Source organism: Leuciscus leuciscus (genome assembly GCF_965113295.1).
Source record: "Leuciscus leuciscus genome assembly, chromosome: 20".
In the NCBI taxonomy this organism is placed as follows: domain Eukaryota; kingdom Metazoa; phylum Chordata; class Actinopteri; order Cypriniformes; family Leuciscidae; genus Leuciscus; species Leuciscus leuciscus.
This window is the reverse complement of record NC_138744.1, coordinates 14,691,695-14,712,141: the sequence shown is the minus strand read 5'-3', so window position 1 is coordinate 14,712,141 and position 20,447 is coordinate 14,691,695. Positions and strand designations below refer to the sequence as shown.

At 36.8% G+C, this 20,447-nt stretch overlaps 2 protein-coding genes and 1 long non-coding RNA gene across 4 annotated transcripts; 2 read left to right on the top strand and 1 right to left on the bottom strand.

Moving 5' to 3' along the window:
• The first annotated feature begins 1,128 nt into the window (after nt 1–1,128).
• gem (GTP binding protein overexpressed in skeletal muscle) lies at nt 1,129–6,176 on the top strand. The gene is made up of 4 exons (XM_082149654.1): nt 1,129–4,030; nt 4,951–5,027; nt 5,125–5,329; nt 5,473–6,176. Exons 1-4 carry the CDS (start codon nt 3,715–3,717, stop codon nt 5,748–5,750), a joined length of 876 nt encoding a protein of 291 aa, XP_082005780.1. The 5' UTR covers nt 1,129–3,714; the 3' UTR covers nt 5,751–6,176.
• A 2,724-nt stretch (nt 6,177–8,900) lies between these two features.
• Nucleotides 8,901–19,898, top strand: cdh17 (cadherin 17, LI cadherin (liver-intestine)). The gene is made up of 19 exons (XM_082149645.1): nt 8,901–8,996; nt 11,168–11,230; nt 11,707–11,802; nt 11,944–12,081; nt 12,613–12,751; nt 12,871–13,029; nt 13,148–13,306; nt 14,149–14,342; nt 14,545–14,673; nt 14,843–14,990; nt 15,438–15,653; nt 15,742–15,818; nt 15,927–16,118; nt 16,210–16,454; nt 17,414–17,544; nt 17,637–17,855; nt 18,710–18,820; nt 18,928–19,044; nt 19,129–19,898. Exons 2-19 carry the CDS (start codon nt 11,186–11,188, stop codon nt 19,215–19,217), a joined length of 2,604 nt encoding a protein of 867 aa, XP_082005771.1. The 5' UTR covers nt 8,901–8,996; nt 11,168–11,185; the 3' UTR covers nt 19,218–19,898.
• Nucleotides 10,335–11,161, bottom strand: LOC309483718. Of its 2 annotated transcripts, none has more exons than XR_014200631.1 (2): nt 10,686–11,161; nt 10,335–10,640 (listed from the first exon to the last, which is right to left on the bottom strand). It is a non-coding gene; the product is annotated as an uncharacterized lncRNA (long non-coding RNA). The 2 variants fall into 2 exon arrangements; XR_014200632.1 differs by having other exon boundaries at nt 10,708–11,161.
• Nucleotides 19,899–20,447: the final 549 nt, after the last annotated feature.

Genomic DNA, 20,447 nt, shown 5'->3' with positions numbered 1-20,447 from the left:
AGATCCCAGCAACTGTTACCAGAGTAACAATACAATGTTAATTGGGTCTGTAGGGACGTGTGTACAGTGTATGTTCCTCAGCCAAGCCTTTACTGTAAGTACTGTCAGTTGTGCAGATCGTTCCTGCACTATCGTCCCACAGGGAAGGACTCGGCCGTCACAGGACAAAGTAAAGACGTGTGCTCAGATCAGTTAGGTTGATGAGGATGTAATCTGTACTGTACGTAACAAAGCTTTTTACGTATGCTAGGAAAAAGGCTTCTGTAATTCATATTAATGCAATAGCGTACATGTAATTATGAATGACAAAAAACTACAAACCGAACTTAAAGGTATGGTAGGCAATTTTTGGAGAGGCTAGCAATAGCAGAGCTAGCTTTGAAAGCATGAGATCCCACCTTCCCTTCTGTTGAATTCATGTTTATAAAAAGATGCAGCTAGTGAATAGTGTGACCACGGCTTAACTGCATAGCATGAAGCGCTCTGATGACGTGTGAGCAGGGTGCGCAGAGGTATGAAAATGTAGGGCTGGGGGAATTAACGCGTTAATCTTTGCGATTAATTTTAGATGTTTAACGCGTAAAAAAAAAAAAAAACGCAATTAACGCAGCACTTTTTTTTTTGCCTCGTTTTAATGATTTCCTGTTGCGGCTGCTATTGAAAAGGCCGAAAATATGCCGTCCCGCCCCTCCGTGTTCGGCGATCAGATTTCATTGTCGCGCAGCTTTCATGAGCGGGTCTTTTCCGCTCCGTGTGTGCGCCGCGCTCTCCGTTCCGTGTGTGTGTGTGTGTCTGTCGGCGCGCTGAGCTCTCTGCTCAATGTTCCGCTCCGTGTTTGCGCTGCGCGTTCTTCTCTGTCGTTAACAGCCCAAACGCTCGAATCATGTACCGATCACGCACTGGAAAAGCAAAGTCCGCTCAAATAACGTGAAATTTCTGTAGTAGACTTCTGTTTGCAAAACCCTACTGAGCTGGTATAGTCATGCTGGGCAACAATGGTCAAATGACCTGCTCTGATCACATGCTCTGGTAATAATAGCTTTGTAGGACTATATTTTATTTTGATAATTAGTAAAAAAGAAAAAAATCTGTTAAATTGATTCAAGGCTGAAAAGAATAATATATTGATGTTTAATATTATTTTAATATAGGGCTATTTTCTGTTTTTTTCCTGTGTTGTTTCATTTAATTAGGTGATTCTAAGTTTAAATATTGATGATTACAAGCTTGTGGGAAATGCAATTAATTGCAATTAATTACAGCAAATTGTGCAATTAATTAGTTAATTTTTTTTATCGATTCCCAGCCCTAATGAAAATACATAGAATATGAGAATCAGTGCTAGTGCAATAACTATTTGTGTAATAAATTAAAAGATTTGATATATAAGAGGGTAATTAACCTAAAAGAGCTTTTGCAATAAATAAGTACATATGTAGCTTTCTCTTTTGATGTAAAGATAACCAAGCTAAAGAATCATATAAAATGCAATGATGCTTCCGTGACTCTGCACCAAAAAACAAAGCGTAAAGCTGCGTGATACACAGAATCGAATTTTCTTAGTAGAGATGTAGCTACATATTTAGAATATTATTACAAATATTTTCTATTTTAATAGATTTAAAATGTTATATATTTTACATTTTCAGAAGCCATTGCTCCAGTCTTCAGTGCCACATGATCCTTTGAAAATATTGGTAAACTTAAAAAAAAAATGTATATAGAATTATGCAAAAGGGTCAAAGTTGATCATCCAGGTGAACATCTCAACTTGGATGCTTTAAGGTAGTTGACATTTGACACCCTGTCTAATCTGTTTCTTTGTGGTGTTTGCTCTCCAAGACTAAATTAACTCATCCCTTTCCATCCCTTCTTTCATGACGCATGGCCCAGTTAATTATTGCACTGGAATCAACGGTCAGCTCAGGTCTCAGTCTTCATTGACATGACCATAGCAGTCCTTAACACACACAAGTTGCAAAAAAAACATTTACATTCCTTTATGCTTACGTTGTTCCAGACTGATAAGCTCATAGTTATCACACCAGAAAGCACCATGGCCATCTCTGATCTCTAATGACCTATTTCTGATCTGCTCTTAGAGAAGTGAATGAATGAAGGAAATAATCCAGCACTCTACTGCGATTTCTCTTATCCATCCAATCCCTTTTGACTATATCAATCCTGAATATAGAAACAGTCCTCATAATCCAGCAATTACATTAATAACTCATTATAATCTGTCATTTGTGGCTCTTTGAGCATGCAGAGTGAATGTATTCTGCATCTCGGTACATGTTAATGTGCACGTTTGTGCATACGTGAAATAGAGAGCATGAGCATTGTTTTGTTTGCATGCCAAATAGTATTGAAAATAATGATGGAAACTGTTGGTCTTGGTTTGGTTCAGTAATGGTCTCTTGTTGATTGGTGTTTGCATGGAAGTCAGGACAGAAATAAAATGACCATGAGATATGATTTATTACAGAGTTCAGATTGTGATTTGCATTCTGCAATTCAATACAAGTCCATCAGATCTTTATATAAAATATGTAGTATATTTAGAATATGTTGTACCATAGATTTGACAACTATACTGACTGAGAATGTCTTTTATTTTGTTTGTCTGTGTCTTTACTCAATACGATTAATTGCCCTTATAGGATCTACCGCCCTGATAGGTGTCCTGCTTTAACCTGGCCTTAACTGTGCTAACCAACATACAATTGGCAATGCCACCCGCAGTCAGTTTTGTTTCGTTGCTTTTTGTATGCAGCACTTCAGACATGCAAGTACATAATCTATTATAGATCTACTGCATGTGCATGAGCAGTAAATTACACCCGAAAACACTTGAGAAACCCTTCCCAGAAATAATTATTACTTTTAAAAAAAATATAGAGGATAACGAACAGTTTTCAAACTTTTGATGTCAAGGAACCTCAACCATGATCATCCTCTTTCATCCCTTCCTGAAATAGTTAACTATTATGTATTTTCATATATAATGACTGTGTGAGAATGTATTAAGGGTAGGCCTAATGTTATAATAATGTAAAGTGGAAATTAATAATGTATTAAAGATAGGACATAAAACACTTAAAATCTGTTTTTATTTATTTTAAAACCATGGCTGTTAATAGAATAGAATGATTGATTAATCTCAGAATAGCCTATCGCAAAATAACTTAATCGGTAAATCAGTTGCCAATATTATCAAATTATGTAAATGTAGTCGATGTAGTTAATATCTTAAGTGCACACTTTGGACAAAACACACAAATTTCCCACGTTTCGAAGCGAGACATGATTCTATGAAACTGCATTTTACACCCATCGGGCGGTATAAGGAAATACCCGCTGAAGCTCACTGGGAGGGAGAAGTGACGTCAAGGAAATCCTCACTTCTTCTGAGACCTTAATATAACCATGAACTGCACTGAGAGCTCAAAGCACATTACTGCGCAAAATATAGACGGACAGGATTACCAGGGCGAAAAACACCAATCCTCATTCAGGTGCGCTTAATTGAAGACAACGAAGCCAAGAGCAATTAGATCTTCATCTTCTTGCTGAGCAGGTTTCTGCTGGATGGGACTGAATCTATTATTGGAGCACAATTTTGCATTTAGTCCGTTAATTCTTTGCTTCAGTCACACTCAAAGAGACCGTCGTTTAACCAACTGAGTGAGTGTTTGTCGCCGAATTGCACACATGACCCTGCTGGCGAATATGCGGCGCCACAGCATTCGCGTTCAGCATCACCTTCACCGGTGGAGCATCTGCGGGACGGACGGTGGGCAGCTGCTGAGTGATGCTTTCACGCGCCCCGACATCGGTATGTCCCGGTCCAGTTCCTGCTCGTCCGCCTCTTCAGACTCCGCTCTCTCGAACGAGTCTGTGACTCCAGTTTCGGTTGGACCCTTCACTGTTGTCCTGCTTGGAGACAACGGTGTCGGGAAGTCCGCGCTCGCCAGTATATTCGCTGGGGCGTCAGACAGCATGGGCAGCGAATGCGAGTTGTATGGAGGTATGTTGACAATTAGGCTTGACTTTTCTTTTATACTCCAACTGTTCACAGTGAAATTAACTAGTCAATCGCAAAAAATCACAAAGTGGCACTGATACAATACAATACAATGTTTATTTATAAAGCACAATTTAAAAACAATCGAAGTTGACCAAAGTGCTGTAGAAGTAGGCTAGCCTACAAAAGAAAACCAATAGTAAAAAACTGAAAACAAGATTTACAAACAATAAAAGACAAGCTGTAAAAAAGGTGGAACGCATGAAAGTAAAATCATAAAACAAGAAGTCAAGAGAGGCTATATTAAATGCCAAAGAAAATAAATGAGTCTTAAGAGTAGACTTAAAAATGGATAAAGTTGGGGCAGTTCTGATATGAATTGGGAGACTATTCCAGAGTTTATACCTTTCCACTAATGTCGGTAACCAAACAGTTGATGGGCCACATTGACTTCCAAATGGGGAAAAAATGGAGGTTAATGGGGCCCATAAACTTTCTTCAAAATATCTTAATTTGTGTTCAGCAAAAGAAAGAAATTCATACAGGTTTTGGAACTTTAGGATGAGTAAATTATGACAGAGTTTTCAGTTTTGGATGAACTATCTTTTTAAGCCTATTGCGGTTATATTTATAAAGTTCGGAAATTAACATTTTTCCATCATAATTGTACAATTAAACATTTAAGAAACATTGAAGGGTCATATTTTCAGATGTAAGAGATTGAGGGATAATTAATTACAAAGTCACAACAAGACAAACCTTAGATTGCACTGACAACGTCAAATAAAGATGTGTTTATTGTCAATAAGATATAATTCATACTTTCTTAAAGTAGGTCAGATTATAATTCTCTACATTTTTGCCATGGCCAGTATTCAACCTTAGCTTGTTTCAACTCATTGTCCTTTTTAATGTTGTTATAGGTGAAGTATTTGAGCAGACAATTACAGTAGACGGTGAGAGGGCCACCGTAACCCTACTCGACATGTGGGATTCACAGGTAACACTTTTAGTTTGTCAGCAATTTATATTCATATAGGCTACTTTATTATAAGTGATGAGAGGTTCTGAGACATTCTACTTTCTGTGTCCGTCAGGATGAGGGCAGCTGGACGCAGGAGCGATGTTTGCAGACAGGAGATGCTTTCATTATAGTTTATGCCATAACAGATCGTTCAAGCTTCCTTCACGCATCAGAACTTCGTATTCAGCTCCGGCGGGAACGTGAGGCTGACCGCACTCCAATCATCCTGGTCGGAAATAAATGTGACCTGGTCCGCTGCCGAGAAGTGTCCATTAGTGGTAAGTATATAGTAAAACTCTTAAATGTGGCTCTACTCCTCAGTAGCATTAAAACCAGCTTATTTAATCTTCTTAATCTGAATCCCCTCAGTTATTTTAGCTTACATCACTGAGAATTTTCATTTTCTATTCTTATATTTCAGAGGGTCGTGCGTCTGCTGCTGTCTTTGACTGTAAGTTCATTGAGACGTCAGCTGCAATGCAACACAACGTCTGGCCGCTGTTTGAGGGCATCATCCGCCAGCTCCGTCTACAAAGAGACAGCTTGGAGACCCTCACCAGGCGCTGTTCTCTTCAAAAGCGTCGGGAGAGTCTCCCAAAGAAAGCAAAGCGTTTCATTAACAGATTGGTTGCTAAGAAGAACAAGCAAGCAGCCTTCAAACTCAAGTCTAAATCATGTCATGACCTGATGAGTCTGTAGTGTGTGACTTCGAATAGTTCTGAATGTTTAAATTGTATTGTATGAAGTTTGGGTGCAAAGTATCTGATCAAGTGCTTGTTTTACTGTAAGTTATTTTAAGAAAGCCATGTATGTCTATATTAGACTGTACTAGAAGAGCAATGATTTCAGGCTTCTCGCTCCCTCTGTGAAGGACAGAATGCTCTAGTGTTACCCGTCATTCTTTTCAAAATCCATGAAGTACACATATGTTTTTGTGGGAACCCCAACTAGTCAAAACCAATCCTTTTCTTTTTTTAAATGATCTTCTTGATCCTGATGTTTGTTTTTGAATTGTAAGAACACTTTGTCGTACCTTGTGTGTGTGAAAACAATTATTTTCCCACTTTTGCTCAGTTTGAGCGTTAGCATCCAAAATAAATAAAATATTTGTTTTTTTATGATAAATCGGAAATACTTTAGTCTTTTTGAAAGTGCACACATCCAGAAAAGCTCAAAATGCATTAACCTTGATGAAAACATAAACCAGCTGTTACTGTGGTGTGATATTATTATGATACAGATGCTGTATTTGTCTAAAATACATTGCCAATTGGCTAAGAGGCTGTTTACACAACATGCTTTTTAACTAAAAACTGAAAAACAATTATGTGTTTTGGCCGTTCATTTAACCAACACTGGCTTTTTGGGGGCCTGAAAATGCAAACTTTTGAAAACAGCTTTCAAAGTGCAAGTTTTTGAAAACGATACTGTTTTCATGTAAACTTAAACAAAAAAAAAAAGCAAAAGGGTGAAAAGGGTGACGTCATGCATATAATGTGTTCAGTGCAGGCGCGTAGTGACATCAAAGTGACATCACCGACTACTGGCCTGACATGCATAATACAGCGTTTTTAGACATTTTCGTGGATCCTTATGAATGGGGATCGTTTTGACAACATTGACGTCTGTTTGTGAAAAATGCACAAAAAAAGTTTACGTTTTTAGGTCATCATTGCCATGTACTGTAAATGTACCCTATAATCAATCATTTTAAAGTGTCAATGAAGTGTGTTTTCAACCAACATACAATTAAAAATACAGGGGTCCAAAGTTTGAATATACATTGAAAGTCTGGGATTTAATATCTAATTTAATGCTGGAAATAAATATATATATATATATTTATAATTAAAAAAAATATATATATAATGATTTTGACAAATTTAACTCATAGATACTATTACTAGGTCACCAATCAAGTAAGAACAATTGTGACAATAGGTATTGTTAACATTTGATAACTACATGAACTAACAATGAAAAATACTTCTAAAGCATTTTAATCTTAGTTAATGCAAGTGACTTGTAAAGTGAGATATAAAGATAATTCTCTAACGATAATTCACAGATTATGTGGACAGCACGGCCTTTTTATTACAGCTTCAGCCCCATTGAATATATGTGTGTATTACAGGAACACATTTGTTCAGAAACACTCCTCCTACTTCCCTTTCAAAGATGAGAAGGGCAAATTAATGACACGTTCAATGTGTGATCACTGCTGTGTGAACAATATTGAATAATTATGAATGCAGTGTATGTGTCAAAACTGTGTAAGACTGAAGCTAGTAATGCAGCTGTGTTGCATTTTTATTTATGTGTACTTGCTGTACACACATTGAGTGAGGCAGGCTAGCAGATTGTCTGGTATTGCTCATGTTGAGGCAGCAGGTGGACTGTGTTACAGCAAACTTTAAAAACACCAACAGTGTTGCAATGTTATTGAAAAATGTGGTCAACCAATTGTAATAGTTCACATCATCAGCAACAGGTTTCTCTGTTGTAGTACCGATGCCTGCAGTAAATATCTTCATCCCTAACCTTAATCTTTGCCCTCGTCCTTCTCTCCATTTTGCTGATACGGCTGCATAATAATTAGTCAATGGAAAAAGCATGGGAACTTCTTGAGTAACTGCCACTCAAGGTGCCTTTAGCCATAGACATTTACATGTAAAGAATCACTTTTTACAGGAAGTCATTACAATAGATTTCCCAGAAGTTAATGTCTTACAGTATTATTTTGCTTTCATTTATATTATATAAGTGTTGCTGAGAAAAAGTGAGCTGTCACTCTTAACATAATTAATCATATTCTTTCAAATCATTCTATAAATCATCAAATGTTTTTTTTTATTTCTGTGGAACACAAAATATATTTTATAGAATGTTTCAACTGTTTTTGTCAATACAATGAAAGTGAATGGGGTACAACACAACAAAGGACTTTCATGGTAATATAAAGAAAACACTGAGGCTTTTTAAAAATATCTTCTTTTGTGTGAAAGCAAGCCATTGGTTTGGAACGACATGGGGGGGAGTAAATGAAGTTTTAACTATCCCTTTAAGTGTCATTAATGAATACTAATAGAAGTTCTTGCAAATGTTTTCATTTTCAGTATCAGAAGAAATAAGACTCAAACATGGAGAACAACCAAGCCAGAGTCCGTCAAAAGATAAAGGACCAAAGATTGCGGCGCTGTATTACTCAAGATAGTGAACATACAGCTGTGAAGAAGGTGACCTTTACGCTGTCTGTAAATGTACAGTGATTTTCAGCTGTCACAGCCTGTTCTCAGAGATGTTTGCTCTTTTTGTTCAAGACTTATCTCAGAATTTTGCTTTGTCCCCTGTGTTCTAATCATCTTGCATAGAAAATATTAAAGTAGAGAGGAAGTCACATGGACGAGATTGCGGATGAGTGTTTGTTGTGCGTCCTTTTAAGTCGGCATGAAGTTGGATAGTCATTTCTTCTCTATTGTGACGTATATCCAAGTGAAACGGCTTCTTGAAAAAGAAAAAATGTTGGACGGGACTTGATTGGGTGCTATTGCTGTGATGTCATATGAGTGACAGGATGTCCCGCCCTCGCACCAGTAAACGCGTCATGAGAGAAGAGATGGGAGGGGACGTCATTTGAAGGCACATGGGTAAAAATAAAAGTGAATGGATAAATCATTTATAATAAATACTGCAATATTCCATAAAAATATGGTGACTTTAATTAAATACTTGATGTTTACACATTAACATAATATCCACCAAGCCAGTATACCATACCCCATCATGGTGCCATAAAATATATTACATTTACAGTCCACTCCCCTTCATGGTGAATCAGTAGATAATCATTAGCCTCAATAAAGTAGAGTTAAACTTTGACTTGAACAGGAAACTCTGCAAGACTGAAACCTCAGTCTTTTGAGAAGAGAGGAGCTCTGCTGACAGGTCTGTGCGTCTAATCCTTTCTTTTATTTCTTCTTAGTTGTTGTCTTTTTAGTTTAGGCTGATTATAAAAGTATACATTTTTAGTTACCAATATGTCAATTGACATGTGACGATGCTTCCGCTGCCTACGACCGGCTGTGATCTTTGACTTTGCTCAGTGCTTTCAAGAAGGGTGTAGACCAGCTTATGTGGAAGGGCATTTAAAGATTATCGCAACTTGCTGTAGCATTGTAGAATTGCATTCTGGGTGCGAACATATTTATGAGCATATTTTCTAGAGGAACAAGTGGGCCTTTGATATTTTTTGATCTCATATACTGTTAGAATGTCATCAGAGGTCACAAGCTTTGGCTGGAAGGCAAGGCCTCTTGTTCTCATACCTCGATACTAAAAACGTTACTGTTGTTTATATCCATCCAACCTCACGGTAATGGATAAATAAATGTTTATATGTTGTTTGAATTGCCTGGTTTCGGTTTAAAACACTTTCAGTTTGAAAATGTTCCCATTTGCTTTACTCTCATTCTTACAGCTGTCTAACAACATAGAGCATGAGTATTGATTTCAGCTTTGCATCAGAATGTCCTGATTCCTTATGTAGACATAAAATATAAGGAAACAATCATTTATCTGTATAGTATCGATTGAGGTTTATGCAAAAGTAGCTTATCAGAGGTCACATTAACTTCAATGTCACCTTGTGTCACATCTGTCTCAAGGCGTGTCTGTCTTTCACAATAGATCTGACAGATACAAGCGAAATAAAAATCCAGTATCAGTAAAGCACTAAACCTTACAGCTTATTTCAATACAATATTTCAGTACAGAACAGCCGACACAGCTTAATCTACTCTTGGATGGACTCAAACGGCAACTAAAACAATCAGATTTATCTAGAGATGTTTTTCTGTTCACACACATTGTGTGTGATCAGATAAACATTTCTTGATAATTCTGTTTACTGTTTATCTAGATCGACACGCCTGTTCACAACTTCCTGTATTAATGTGTGGTCTGCAACTTACCACACAAATTAATGTGTGTGTCACATAATTAATGTGTGTCTAATAATCGTTAATATTGTTCTCGCTCTTTCATTCTATTTCATTCTATTAACTAAATTTTTTCAGTTTCAGTGAACTCAACATTTTAAGGCAACCAGGTTACTTTTCACTGATATGTTAAATTGAGAAAGCAATTTTATTTGCTTTTACTAAGCAACATCTTCATAAAGTTATCATGTAATTTGAGAATCAACTGACAATCTATTGTTTCTTTGAAACTGAGAAATTAACCTGAAAATGCACTGTTGTTTCATCATGTATTGCAATAGGTAGGAAATCAGACAAAGAAACAAACAAACAAAAAACAACAACAAAAAAAAACATTGAAACAACGTATAATATAGTTTGGCCCGTTCCTATTCCCAGATGTGTGGATCCACATGTACATAATTATTTAATGGTTAATTTGTTTAAAAGGCTCTGTAATATGACTGTCAGCACAGACATTCTTAAATGTAATAAACTGTGATGCAGCAGTGACACACACACACACACACACACACACTTAGTCAGTGCTGTCTGGCACAGGACGCCACCCACACTAGAATGCCAAGTGCCCTTTAAATAACCTTTTTATGGGCTGCGATTCATGAAAACACACACACACACACACACACACACACACACACACACACACACACACACACACACACACACACACACACACACACACACACACACACACACACACACACTGCACTACAGGACATCAGCCATCAATATAAAACAGGAAATTCCAGGATACACACCTATAAAAGCCATCTTTTAATACGCTGAAATAATCGTGATGTTTTAAAATATTACTCAGGACTTCTGGTTGAATAGTTTTTTTTGCTGATAATCATTGACTGAAGTTTAACATTAAAGAAGCAGATGGTTCTATTTCCTGACTGAGCAAATGGTAATTACCATTTTTGACACCTTGTGTTTACAAAGTATTCTTTAATATTGCTCAGTTTGCACAGCATGAGCCATCATGTCAGGGAATGGCCATCTGATAAAGTTATTTGACAAACAAATGTCACTGCTATACATCATAATGTCTTTTGCAGTAACTAGTAAAGGTGTTTTCAATTAAAGGCAATGTTTTCATATCTTTTCCATCAGGTTTTGTTGCTCGGGACGATGAGAGGTGCACGTTTGCTACACTTGACCCTTCTCGTCAGCATTGTAAGTGTGTGCGCGAGTATTTTAACTTGGTGACCTTGTAGTCTCCTTACAATCTTTTATTCTGTCTATAAATGAGTAACTGTGCTGAAGTCCATTTTTCCCGTGCACACTCCATTAATCAAAGACTTAACACACATGCATAATCGGATTCATTCAGCCAGTGGAAAATGATTTGTTCTACATCAATAATAATCAACAAAAATGGGCAAATATTCAGCGACCTTCACATCACAGATAAATTTAGTGGATTATTTACTGCAGTGAGACAATATAGTAATTTAACAGCTTTATTCAGTTATTTATTAGGAAGTGTGGTCAGATAGGGTGTTTGCAAGGAAATCCCATTCTCAGAAACAATACTGGCCACTAATGTTGTTCATGGCTGTCTAGATTGATAACTGATAACATATGGTGTGGTTGAAAATATTGGTTTCATAATTCTCACATAATTCTTCAGACCTTTCTTCCTCTCTCAGGCTCATGGGATAGGTCTGGAGGACAAAACGGGGCTATTAGATCGAAAAGTTTTAGATGTGCCAGAAGTTACACCTGTGCCTTATCCCATTTACCAGGTACTGTAGGCTCAGTTCTTGTGTTTGAATGGTTAGTTGTCTCTACAAGACATTTTTATTAGAACCTGTATGGTTTCTATCGTCAGTAATATTTTTGAATGTTTTCATTGAAAATATTCTAGAAATCTGTTCTTTGTTCAGTTTACATCTGCATCGGAAGGTGTCTCTTCATATCACGTAAGTGGAGAGACTGAAGGAAAGATCGCAATCTCTTCAGACGGCTGGCTATACCTGGAGCATCCTCTGGAATGGAGCCCTGAGAAAAAACACCATCTAGATGTAATATATGTATTATACATAACATGCAAGCACCTGGATTTTTAAAAAGACACAAAATGCCTACGTTGTTTGTTTCTAGTATCCACATAACACATTGTTGATGTATAACACATCCATGGATTATTTTTAGCAACAGGGTTTTGGGTTCAAATATACAGTATGTATAAGGAAATTCTATACTTTAGGTCCTTAAACTGGTCACCATTTATTTTTCACAATTTTGAATCCACGCATTACCTTGACTAGTTCATTTTAAATGGTTTTGTGGAGTGAAAATTAATTTTTAAAAGTACAGTATATTCCTTTGTAGTCTTTCAGGTAATATGGGGTCATAAAACCACATAATAATGATATCAAATTATTTTATTTATTATATAAAAAATAATATATATATATAATGTATGTATATAGGCTATATAAAAAAATTTTTTTTTAATTGTGTAGCATGTCACACCGCAAGACATATAAAGTATGTTGACCTGTTAATATTAATTCCTATACAAACAATTCGAAATATGTGTTTCTCTTCAGATTGAAGCACGTTCAGCAGAGGGTGAAACTGTTGATGGGCCTTACAATGTTGTTTTGCAAGTTGTGGATGTCAACAACAATCACCCTGTCTTTAGTGAGAGTCAGTTCAGTGGCAGGGTTAGAGAGCATTCACCTGCAGGTGAGAAACACACACATTATCATTGGATGCTGAAACTTGCTGATTCTCTAAACTGTTACAATTTAAACACTTTCTAAGAACCTACTTTTCATTGTACTTTTAATCTTGTTCGCGTGCAGGATTTACGTTCATGCAGGTGTTTGCATCAGATGCAGATGATCCCAACACAGTAAACGGTCAACTGAAATTCAGCATTGCGAACCAAATCCCCAATCCCGAAAACATGTTTTACTTTGGGATAAACCCAGACAGTGGAGAGATCTTTATAACAGAACAAGGTACATCAACACATCTGGAACAAAAATACATGAATAACTCGAATGTGCTTGTGATTTGTATTGAATGGTTTTTCGTTGAATGCTAAACTGTTATTTCGTTATTGCTGTTGTATTGCAGGAGCAGCGTCTCTGAAGGCCAGGCCCGCCGTAACATACAGCCGCGGGGAGGTCCATGGCAGTCCTGATGTCCTGAGGAAAAAGTTTGAGGACTACTGCACTCCAAAGAACAACATACCACTAGAGAACAACCCCTTTTACACATGCGTCGAGCGTGTTGGTGAGAACACACAGAAACACACATGATGATCACAGCATTATTTGAAAAAGCAGTTTAAGTTGTGTATATAATCATGCCAGACTCAGAGACTAATTTACTAGCATTTCACTATGAATAACACAGAACTTTCTATAAGAAATGTATAAATGGACCAAATGAAACCAGTATTTGAGTCTCTTTCCTCTGTCTGGAGAGAACCCCTGATAGCACACGTACATCACGGAGACGTCTATTTGATGTCTGCGTTTACATCTGCAATACATCTCTAAAACGTTTCCTATCAGATGTTAAAGACATTTAGAAAATGTCTTTAAGATGTTTATTATTTAGAATGTATGTAAAACTGCTTTTTCTAAGATGCTTGTCAGATGTTTGTACACACCAGATTAAACTGGTGTGTTAATGTCAGTGTGATGACCACTTCTGTGATTACATTCGCTTTGGTGTGTGGAACGTGCCACGTGCTGTAAAGAAGAACGCAGTCACTAATCGAGCTCAAGCAGTTCAGCCCCTCATCAGTGCAGATTACAACAGTCTCAGAAATGAGGCAGGATTTGACCCAGATTACTTCACCATTCAAGATACACATTACCAACTCAAACCAATCAACATCATGCTACTAACATAACTTAAAGTCCTCCGTAGCTACTCTGGGAACGTTTATCTTTCTATATTATTTGATCATCCTCCATGGTGCGCTCGCTCTAATGTTTACCTACAATATCAGGCCGTTGCAAACCCCCCCCCCCCCCCCCCTCTTTTAGAATACCACTCAGCCAATCAAATTCAGTGTAAGTTGAATAATCAATAATAATTAATGAGTGTTTATTTTGCATGTGCAGAAAGAAGACAAGTGAATTTTCTGATGGATCCAGACTATGTACTGATTGTTCGTGCGGAAGATTTGGGAGATCCAAACGCTCTGAGCAGCACGGCACGAGTCAACATAGCTATCATTCAAAACCTCTGGGTCAGCCCTGTACCAATTGCCATTAAAGAAAATTTAGAAGAGGAATACCCTATGTATCTTGCCACAGTAAGTCTGGATCTAAACACAATGTTATGTTATGGTAGGCAGTGCCTATACTTAAAAACTTTTATTCATATAATAAATAAAAAAAAAATATATATATAATTTTATTTTATTGAAGTGACGTGAATACAAATCTTACATTGAAATGAGTAAGCATATGTGTGTGTGTTGCGTGTGTGTGTGTGTGTGTGTGTGTGTTTTATAGGTGCGCAGCAATGATCCCACCGCACTCTACAGGCTGGTACAGAAAGAAAGACTTTCCTTCCCCTTCACCATCAATCAAGATGGAGAGATCTATGCTACAGGTCCTCTGGACAGAGAAGAGAAAAATATGGTAAATAGAAATGCAAGAGAAATTTAACAGAAATAGAGAAATAGTAAAGACCAGTTTGTAGACTACATCAGGGGTCTACAACCTATTTCACTCCCTGTTAATTTTTGTATAAAACTGAGTGTTGCATTTTAAGCCTGACCTTTAATAACCGTTATGTGTGTGTGTTTAGTACATATTGGTGGCCATGGCAGAAGATGAACATGGCGTTGAGCTGGAAAAGCCCTTGGAGATTATTGTGCAGGTGGAGGATGTGAATGATAACCCTCCTGTGTGTGATGAGGGTGCAGTGTTTGAAGTGCAGGAGAATGAGCCCATAGGTAATAAAGTGAGAGTGTTTATACACACATTGCATCAATTCAAATCAGGCGAATGTGACATCAGAAACTGACCAAATGCATTCAGAGGTGTCCAAAAGCCTGGGACTAATAGTGAAAAGGCTTGTTTTATTTTTATGAAATAGTAATAAATTTTTTTAAATTTATATCATCAAAATAAAACATTTTGGGGAAAAATTCTAAATTCTTAACTTAGTATTTGTTTTGTCCTCATTTTCAAAATTCAAATTCTAGAAAGAGTACAGAATCTCAAATATTTATTCATTTTACATCATAATGTTTGTTTAAAATGTTTTAAACTATTTACAGGTTTTAATTAGGTTTTGAATCCCAGATTTTAAATGTGGTCTCAGACTGGATGATAATTCTTTAATGATTAACTTTGCCATTTTTCATCAATGCCATTTTTAATGATATGCATGTCTTTAGGTAATACGATTGGTGTTCTGCCTGCTCATGATCGTGATGAAGAGAACACACTGAACTCACTCCTAATCTACACACTCCTTAACCAGACACCTACCCATCCGTCTGAGAAAATGTTCACCATCGACCAAGTAAATGGTGAAATCAAAGTAGCCAATCAAAACTTTGAAAGGAATAAGGTGTCTCAGTATGAGCTCACCTTTAGAGTGAATGATCAACGTAAGTGCAAACTGAACTCAAATGAACTGAAAATTATTAACATTTATGAAAAAGAATGTGCATCCTAACTTTTGCACCTATTTTGTAGTTTACAGCACGGAATGTAAAATTATCATCAAGGTCATCGACATCAATAATGAAATCCCTGTCTTCGAGAAAAAAGATGTATATATACATTTTGTTTTACTACTAAAATACTTCAATTATATTCTTTCTTCCTATGGATTATTGACTAATAAATCTCTGCTGTAATTTACCTTTCCCCTGTTGCAGTATGGGACCTACAGTGTTCCTGAACTGGCTGAAGTGGGCACCACTTTGCTCATGATCAAAGCCACAGATGCAGATGACCCAGGAACAGGAAGCTCTAGGGTGGAGTATAATATCTCCGCTGGAGACCCACATAACCTCTTGGCCATTGAGACTGATGAAGCCACAGGAGCGGGCAGAGTCTACATCGCTCGGGTAACAAGATGACTCATATTGCAAAAACTTTGTACATTTCTGCTTTTTGTCCCCCTTTATATTTCCTCGTTTTCATATTCTTGATTTTCAGCCACTGGATTATGAGCTCCAGAGCGTCTTCAACCTTCAGATTGATGCCCGTAATCCAGAGCCCCTCATTGAAGGACTGGAATATGATGAAAATGCCAGAGCTGTTGTTGTCATTCAGCTAGTGGACGTGGACGAGCCTCCAGTATTTGAAGTGGATTCTCTTAATGTCAATGTCCCAGAAAACATCACGATTGGAACCGTAATAATGAAAGCTGAAGCCAAGGATCCAGAGGGAAAGACTATCAAGTAATGCTTTGTATTGTGTCTCCTCCATAATCAGATCATATATGAGATGAGATTGTTTGTTCGCAGTGCTTCTCAACATTATCGAAGAGAGAATTATGTTCCAGCAGTTATGTGTTATTTATAATTTATTATAAACTATTTATAAACTATTAAAATATTTACAAACTTATAAAAGCAAGAGATCTGAACAACACATATAATTCCAAGTCTAGTGGTGGACCAATAATATCTGAAAAGAAAAAAAGATTAATAATTCTGTCTATGCTGGTAAAAGTTTATGCAAACTTACCTTGGTTACTTAGAACTGGATATAGAATAGAACATTACTTTTGAATTTAAAGGATTTTCCTTAAGGAATACCCTGGTCGTTTGCTCTAGTCTAGATTTAAAAAAAAAACACACACATTAGCTGAACCAGAATTTAAAGCTAGATTTATTGGTGCTAAAGAAGGGAATTTTATGATAATATTGGTCAGGTTTATTGGTATAGTTTAACATACAAAGGAGATACAAATGTCAGAGAGCACATTTTATTGGTTAATTAATTATATTTTGCATTTTTATCATAAAAAAAAAAAAAAAGGAATTTAGAAGAAAAATAGAACTTGGTGATCATGTTCTCCAGCATGATTTGAGATAATCCTAAAAAGCATCTTGTGCTTCAATGGAAGATCATCTGACATTTTGTTCACATGATCAATGTCACAACTTTGCATATTTCATTAGTGGCCTAGAAATAGTGCATAATCTTAAATGTTTTTTCTTCTTTTTGCATCGATATTTAAAATAAAAATAATGTTTTAGTTTGTTTATTTAGTGGTCTGAGATTTTTCACCTCCACTCTATGTTATTTAAAATAGCTCTCCGTTAAACTCTTGTATGATAACTCCTGTTAGTAATAATTAGCATTTTTTAAATGCTTTTATTTAATTCCTGCTTTTGAATGTTCTGTTTGTCAGGTTAAAGATGTTAGGAGATGAACTTAATTGGTTGGAGCTGGATGCTGACTCTGGTGAGCTGAAGACTAAAGCTGCTCTGGACAGAGAGACGGTGGAGCAGATCACTCTCACAGTCATCGCTTATGAGACAGGTGAGAACACACCAGAGAGAGCACAGATGCATCATGTCTCTCCAGGCCAGTGACATTTGGTAAATATTACAATCTATTTCGGTTCCTTTCAGAGGGAGACAAGCAGGAGGGTGAGATGAAGGTGAATATTCATCTGCTGGACGTGAACGACAACTACCCCAAACTTCAGTGGAAGCAGAACTTCATCTGCATGCAGGACATGACCCCCTTGACACTCACTGCTGTAGATAAGGATAGCGACCCCTATGCAGAGCCTTTCACCTTCTCAATTAACCGCAAGTCACCAAACTTTGAGATCAAACCTGTGGATGGTGAGCAGACTTTTAGTTTAACCCTAACCCTAAAACAACAGGCTAATGCACTTTTTACACTGTGGTTATCATCGTTCTAAACCCTGCTTTTAACCCTGGGTTAAGGGACGTTTCACAATTTTAAATTAGAAGCAGGGTTAGCATCGCTTTTTACCCAGGGTTTTAAAACCCTGGTCCGGACTCCGGAGAAGGGTTAGCACCCCTTTTGTGGTGTTAACCCCGCACTGTGGTACCAAATGTGTACAGTGAGAAACAAAGCTGTGTTCGAATGTTACGGCTAGATGCTTAGCAACCAACAGCCATCGCATGCTTCATATTCACCTGCTTTGGACAGGCAACCAAAGTTTATACTGTTGTATAAACAGTAGACTATATTTCAGCGTTTGAGTGGAAAAATGTCAAAAGGTCACAGAAAACATGGCGACTAAAGAAGAGACCGTTTCATTCTTACATTTATAGTTTGAAAAGTCCATTCAGTATGAACTTCAGAGTTCAGTCAGCAACATATGAGGATGTGCAATGCAAGAGCCTTTATGTAAACTGGTCGCGTACTGCATTCATCCAATCAATAAAACTGGCACTGCAAATATGTGAACAAGGATGTTAACCCAAGGTTTAGGATTGTACCGTGTGAAACATTAGCTTATGAATTCCCAGGATTAATTGTTAAGCCCCATTAATTGTTAAATTAGTTGCAACGTGAAACGTGAAGCAAGATAACCCAGGATTCTGTTTACCCAGGGATTAGAATGACCCAGCATTCACTATTTTAAGTGTGAAAAGCCCTTCTATATGACTCCTGCATTTCATTTATTTACTGCTGTAACTGTGTAAACATGTTCGGGTGCCTGCAGGAACCTCAGCGAAGCTGATTCTGAAGAAGAAGCCCTCAAGTGATCAGAACGTCAGTATTCCCATCAACATCAAAGACAATGCTGGGATGGGTATCACTCAAAAGTTTGATGGTAAACTTATTTTTTCTCTCTGTATTTCATATATAACATTCCACTCACTCTCATAGGCTCGCACTTTAGCAGGGTATGACATCTAAGCTGAGATTTCTTTCTCTTAGTGCGTATATGTAACTGCACTAAATTGGGCTACTGTTACATGGAGCCAGAAGCTCACGGCTGGAAGCTGAGCATGGGCAGCACCATCGGCATACTGGCAGGAATATTCGGCTTTATCGGTAAGACTGATATGTTGGAACTAAATTTGCTCAGTTCATATTTAAACATAAAAAGCAGCTAATTGAGTTTGAATTTTTTTCCAGTTCTGTCTATGGTCATTGTTATGTACCGAATCAAGAAGAAGGATCAGACGAGAGCAGCAGATGGTGGAGAGACTAAAGCAATGCTCTAGAGTCGAGACGACATGCCAACTACAAACATTATTCAGTACACAACCCAAGCAAACTGACATCCATGACCCTCAACACACACACACACACACACACACACACCTTTATTTTGAATGATAAGTGGTTTATTATCATTAAATATCCATGTTCAAGATTTGCATCATCTGACAGTTTTAACAGTAACTTATTTGCCATGTGGCCTGGCAGTTTTATTAATTATTTTATATTTAAAAGCTCTAAATATTTGACCTAAACTTAGACATTTTATTTTTTTCCCCCTTTATATAGTAGATATATATTTTCCCCTAGTGTTTAAAGGGAACACAAAACCAGGTGTATTCTGGGAATTTGTGGTATATTTTTGGTACAGAAGAGTACTTTGAGACATGAGTATATGTTGTCATATTTCATATGGATTAAACCTATAAAAAACCTAATTCTTATATTTATTCCCCATTATCCAAGAATCAGCTAAAATGTGTTAAAATCTTTCCATGTGATAGTAATTTGTTCTAAAGCATGTTTGTGTGCAGGTCAAAGGTCAGGTTCTGCAGTGTAATTCCATTATTGAAGAAGGTACAAAAATCACAGAATGGCAACATTTTTGCTTGTTTGCATATTTGACTGAAAAAACGAAATTGTTCATTCTGTAAATAAAGTAATACTTTGATCTTATAGTAAAATGTTTTTTTGTTCTTTTTTATAATTCCACAATTGTCCTACATTTAAACGTTAACATGTACTGTAGATTATATTAAAGCAATAGTAATATAAAACCAAAAATTGACAAGATAATGCAAGATATAGCTTTTAAGCATAAAGGTTATTTTTATTCTTCAAGAGTAAATAATTGTAATAAGTAAAGTCTAGTGTCTAAGATCAAATCTTATATAATTCTTATGTAATGTCCTGTAGCTCAGTGGTAAGAGCATTGCGTTAACAATGCAAGGTTGTGGGTTCGATCCCAGGGGATTGCACATACCTATGTATAAATGTATAGGATAATGCAATGTAAGTCGCTTTGGATAAAAGCGTCTGCCAAATGCATAAATGTAAAATGTAATTGCATGTCCTGTGTTTCTATAAGGTTTTATCATACAACGCAGGTCTTGAAAGAGACAGATGTTACTGTCAAAAAGATATTGTAACATACCAGAGACAAATCAAACAAACCAGAGATGCCTAAAACTCACTCTCGTAAATTCTCTGTCTGTATTACTGGTCTGTATCTC